Genomic DNA, 5,833 nt, shown 5'->3' with positions numbered 1-5,833 from the left:
AGAAGTGAGAAAACAAAAATGTGGAGAAAAGAGAAGAAAAAAGGAAAGGTGTTTTACCTGCTCCTTGAAGGATTTCAGTGAAGTGAGGGTGAGAGCACCGTCAAATGAGAGCAAAAACCGTGAGAATGAGAGCAGAGGTTACTTTTTTGGTATACAAAGTGAGTGAAGAAAATATTTTATTTTTTAGGAATTCATGAATAAAATAATAAATCAAAAAAATAAAATTAGGTAGGTGGGTTGGTGGGCCAACCCGGCTCACCATGGGTTCAACCTGCATGAGCCGGGTTGAAATCTGACCCACATATAAGTGGGTTGTATTTTTCAAAATTAACCCGATCCAAACCCATGACGGGCCGGGTTGGCTCGCGGGTTATAACCCATTTTAACGGCTCTAAGTTTTTATTCACAAAGAATTAAACACTATCTAATATACTATACTAACATGTTTATATATATATATATATATATATATATATTATGGGACAAGTATCTCTTGATCATGTAGTAAAATCTTATTGGTTGATGTACAACAAATAATCTTGATCTTTTTAAAAAGAATATAATATTTTCAGCAAACATCTCATACCAGATATGTTTAGATAACTTCTTTTCATAAATACAAGTGAAATTATTAAGATAAAAAATATTAATAAAATTTTAAAATTTATTCTTCTAATTATTATTAAGATAAAAACTATTATTAAATTTATAAAAATATATTTCCTCAAAAAATAATTATAAAAAGGTGGTAATGAAATTTATCGTTTAGCAAAAGCAATCTCTTTATTAATGCTTATAGATTAAATGGTTTTTTGTTTTTCTCTATGGAAAGTGTATTTAACCATACCTAGAAGATACACAGGTCAAGCAGCAGACTCTTGACACGCGTAAGCAAATTCCATTCATATTTCTAACAGAATATATGAGCAGGTTTGGTTTTTGAAAGGATAATTCAAAGTATTTGGAGCACTCAATCTATCTCAAATGGATTATGAACCTCCATTTTTGGATGTCTACAAGCCCCTCCTTCTACAAAACTCGCATGGTGTTGGTGTTAACGATGGTGTCAGTGGGATAAGAAACGACAAATCCGAGTGGTGTGAGCTTCCTCTGATCGATCTAAGCCGGTTAAGCCTCGACCATATTGAGAGGGAGGAGTGCATGAAAGAAATGAGTGAAGCTGCAAGAACGTGGGGTTTTTTCCAGGTTGTGAATCATGGGGTTTCACAAGAGCTGCTTCAGAATCTTAGGCATGAGCAAATGGAAGTGTTCCGCAACCCTTTTGCAGAAAAATCCCGAGAAAATTTCTTGAATTTACCTCCCAGAAGTTACAGGTGGGGCAACCCATCTGCCACAAACCTCAGCCAAATTTCATGGTCAGAAGCCCTCCACTTGTTTCTTCCAGATATAGCTAGGATCGAGGACCAGCACCAAAGTCTCAGGTATATATAGACACTGCATTGTTAACTCTGATCTACTCTTCTCAAATTCTGGTTCAGAAAGAAAGTGCATGTTAGGGTCACAGCATGATGCAGAACATGAAATAGTAATATGAGCCTGAATTAATATGGGGTTTGGTTTAAAGTTTTGACATTCATTCTCTTTTCTGTGATTTTAGCTCAGAAAAATAACGCCAAGGAATAACTCTAGTCAACTAGGCTGGTTGAATACAGCATGTATAGTTTAATAAAGAAAATTGTGACTCAAATAGTAGTACATATAATGTTTATCTGAGTTTGAAAGTTGTGATCAAACTATTTAGAATCTCTCCAAAACCTGAAAGGTGTCGATGCTTTCTGGTTGACCTATTTGACTGGATAATTTATCTTTTTTCTAATAATATCTTATAACAATATGCACTATCCAAACAATAAAACATTATATAATTAATGTAGATCTATGTTGTAAAGTTTTTTTTTTTTCTTTGGTCGAAGAAAATGATGGTGGCTGCCTTTTTGCACATAAAGTTATTATTGCATGTACTTGAGGCAACAATTGAAGGTGACCAAACGTTTCTTTATGTACGTCTCTTTTTTTATGATCTGCACGATGGGTTGATTTGGAGTGGTGAATTATTTTACAACCTTTGAGGACCACTGAATTGTCTATACAGTTTCTCTTGTTTACTCTGTGATGTATAATTGTTCTAACAAAATTGTGATGCTGAATATGTAGATCAAGTATTGAGGCTTTTGCATCTGCAGTTGCCCCACTTGCAGAAAGCTTACTGCAAATTCTTGCTCAGAAACTGAACATGAAATTCAGTTATTTCCAAGAGAATTGTTCAGCAAACACTTGCTTTCTTCGGCTGAACAGATATCCACCATGTCCACTCCATTCAAGGGTGTTTGGTCTCTTACCTCACACTGACTCTAGTTTCCTCACTATACTCAACCAGGACCAGATTGGGGGATTGCAATTAATGAAAGATGGAAAGTGGATTAGTGTCAAACCTAACCCTCAAGCACTTGTCGTTAATATTGGTGATTTATTCCAGGTAATGCTCTCACCATTCTTACTTCATTCTTATGAATTCATACTTAGCGTTTTAATCTAAATATGAAAACTATCTATAAATTTATAAATTTAATGTTTGTCAAATGGAAAACGTTTTGGCTTCAAAAGTTTTGAGTGAGTCCACGAGTTTTAAATTTAAGATTAATTTCTAAATCAACTTTTAAGTCAGTGAAACTTATAAAAATATCTCAAGTTTTACTAATTAGAAATCAAAAACCCTAATTAGTAAGCTAATGGAGATAGTACTGAAATTAATTAGTACGGGTAAAAAGTATTTTCAAAAGGGCTATTATTTCCCAAGGCAATATATTAATTCGAAATTAATCCATTTACTTTTCTTATATCAATCACCATTCAAATAACTTTTCAGTTTAAGCGATTAGTTCAGAGTTGAATCTAATCCAACACACGTATTAGAGAATCTAACTATATGATGGATATTTTCTGGTTAAGTATATCACCCCGAGGTATATACATCTCGAGCGTGAGACTAGATATTAATGGGTGGTCCGATAACGGCCCAATAGCGGGTGGAATAATCTGTCCAACAAATATTGCTAGGATAGGCTCTAACCAGATACCATGTTAGAAGTGGATTATAGGCCTAACTCAACCCCACAAAAACGGCTTGTAAGGTGAGGTCTGCACCCCACTTATATATTATAAATTGGCCTTATCTCTATCCGATGTGGGACTTCTAACAGAATATAGGAAGTAATTAAAAGATGTAATAATTATATCTGTGCAATGCAAAGAATCATTAGTAGAATAGGAATTTTGTTTTCATATAGAATATAACTGGGTCAATCACCCAATAACATACAGATTTAAAGAGAAGAACAAAGGAAACTCTTTCCTAATTTCTATAAAAGATATAGATTAACATGAGTGTATATAAAAAAGACAATAAATAAATATTTGCAGATAATTAGTAGTTTAATCTGGTGAAGCTAAAGTTACATCAATCAAAATTGCTTCACAAGATAGATGATGCAGTAATCCTTAAAATGCAGAAGACTATTCCACAAGCAAGGAAATATGTGGAAGAAAAAGAATACACGAAAATGATTAATGACCTCGCAAAGAAGCATTGTATTAGGTAAAAAATGTGGATGTGATATATATTCTGGGTTGTTTCAATTTGCACAGAAAACCATCTATCTTTTAAGATAACTCATGTCTGTGGGTCCTTTGCAGAAATTAATATCTGCATATAGAGAGTGATGAGATAAATTTTAGAAAACAAATAATAATTTCAAACAGAGGTTTTGCCTCACTTTGAATTTCTTACTAAACAATGAAAATGTACCGGCAGACCAGGTGGACAAAAATGGGCCTAATCTACATCAATGATATAAGCATGAAAAAAAGGATAAAAAGGAGAGTGGATTATGAAATTAAAGATGAGTCCATGACAAGATGTTCACAGAATGAACCCACTAGCTACTAGCTAAGTCAAAAAAGTAATCTTTATGCCTAACTGCCTCAACCACAATCTAAAATACCAAATTACTCCAAACAATATACTCAATCATATCTATAATTTTAAAACAAAATACACTAAAATGGTGTTTTTACTTACTTGATACATTATAAGAGTTGAAGTATAAGGAAGTGTTGATAAGATAAGTAATTAAGTGATGTTATTATATGTGCAGGCAGTGAGCAATGACATGTACATAAGTGCTAAACACCAGGTGGTGGGAGGTGAGAAGGAAGAGAGGTTCTCAGTGGCATATTTCTATAACCCTAGGAAAGATGCAGTGATAGAGAGCGAGATGATGCCAGCAGTGTACAGAAAGTTTAGTTTTGGAGAGTACAGAGAGCAGATAGAGAAAGATGTTAAGGAAACAGGTGATAAAGTGGGTCTCTCTAGGTTTCTCTTGTAGAGAAACATAGTCACAATGATAATATTTTAGTCCACATATTTTAACAACTTTTTTTTTAACAACATTTTAACAACAGGACACGTGTCATCATAGTATGTTTAAATCTATTCTAAAAAAATATTTGAAATGGACCAATCACAAATTATCATGTATGCGTTGTCAAAAAGTTATCAAAAAAGAGTTGTTAAAAAAACTTTTTCTTATATTTTATCACCAAAATAATAATTCAACCTTCCCACATCTCTGGGACCACTTTCCACAACCCCACAAACTTCTCATCTCCCAATCATACTTCGACAACGCTTTCTTCTGCACCTTCAATCATGTCATTTCTCACCTTGTAATTCTATATATGCTTTTCTTTCCAACCTTCGCCTTCATCATGCATCTCTGCTGGTACAAATATATATCATTCGGAGATTAAATGTATATTTATGTGTGTGTTTGAGAGAGGGAGAGAACAAAAAGAGAGACATAATTCTTACTAAACTCATTATCACTGAATTAAGACTATTGAATTAAGATAAAAATAACTTAAGTGAATGCAAAACTTATTTTATAAATAATTTTATAAAATTAAATTAAGTTTAAAATTTATTTTTTAAAATAATTGATTTCTCACTAGATCTCCATTTTTAGTTTTTACGAAAATAAAGGTGAAAATAATTGATGATTTATTAAAATTAATTTGTGTAAGCACTTTACTTGACTTTGGATATTGAAAATAGAGATATTCTTGTGTGTGACGTCATTAAATGTAGACTATGAAGAATTTAATATGGAGATGAATTCTAATTAAGGGAAGGTAAAACAAGATTAGCAACATATAATTAGAAAAGACTCACAAATCTCGTAGTTTAAGGTTTTATTAGATGTGTCCAATATTTTTATGGGAATTGATTAATGATTTATTCGTTCAAAAAATTTCAGATTAAATGCAAATTATTTTTAATATGTATATTTGAAGAATCTAACATTTTTTTTTATAAAAGAATTAAAAATTGTAGATTTTGGATTTTTCAAAAACAAAAAAGTTTAGATAAAAAAGAACATTATTTTAACCTTTGAAAATATCTATTATTCCAAATAAAAATGTTAAATACTGCGGAAGAGGTAACATCAAACTAGGCATTAACAGTAAATTGATTTACAATAATGACTCAAAGTGATATAAGTATGTGTTAATTTATTTTGTAATATTATAAAACAACTGTCAATTAATTAGAAAAGGCATTCATATAAATGGTAAGCTTTTTTTTCTAGATTCCTTTTTCTCTCTATATTTATAAATTATTTTTTCTTAGTATATATAATGATAATTTTATTTAAAACTTACTTTAATTAAATTCTTTTGTCTATTGTTTTAAAATTTTATATTTATTAATTAAGTTTGTCTACCGTTTAAATTTTTTTTCATTAAATCAATC

At 31.4% G+C, this 5,833-nt stretch overlaps 1 protein-coding gene across 1 annotated transcript; it reads left to right on the top strand.

Annotated features, from left to right (window-relative positions):
- The first annotated feature begins 781 nt into the window (after positions 1–781).
- Positions 782–4,477, top strand: LOC106778530 (gibberellin 2-beta-dioxygenase 8-like). Its single transcript, XM_014666501.2, has 3 exons — positions 782–1,442; positions 2,176–2,497; positions 4,176–4,477. The coding sequence occupies exons 1-3, from the start codon at positions 985–987 to the stop codon at positions 4,404–4,406; spliced, it is 1,011 nt and encodes a 336-aa protein (XP_014521987.1). The 5' UTR covers positions 782–984; the 3' UTR covers positions 4,407–4,477.
- Positions 4,478–5,833: the final 1,356 nt, after the last annotated feature.

Source organism: Vigna radiata, unplaced genomic scaffold (assembly GCF_000741045.1).
Source record: "Vigna radiata var. radiata cultivar VC1973A unplaced genomic scaffold, Vradiata_ver6 scaffold_23, whole genome shotgun sequence".
Lineage (NCBI taxonomy): Eukaryota > Viridiplantae > Streptophyta > Magnoliopsida > Fabales > Fabaceae > Vigna > Vigna radiata.
Note: the sequence above shows the minus strand (reverse complement) of the source record. Positions and strands in the feature narration are given on the sequence as shown.

Coding starts and splice junctions, on each gene's coding strand:
- LOC106778530 (XM_014666501.2), top strand. CDS start 985: ATGGATTATGAACCTCCATTTTTGGATGTCTACAAGCCCCTCCTTCTA. Junction 1,443..2,175: donor GACCAGCACCAAAGTCTCAG/GTATATATAGAC, acceptor CTGAATATGTAG/ATCAAGTATTGAGGCTTTTG. Junction 2,498..4,175: donor ATATTGGTGATTTATTCCAG/GTAATGCTCTCA, acceptor TTATATGTGCAG/GCAGTGAGCAATGACATGTA.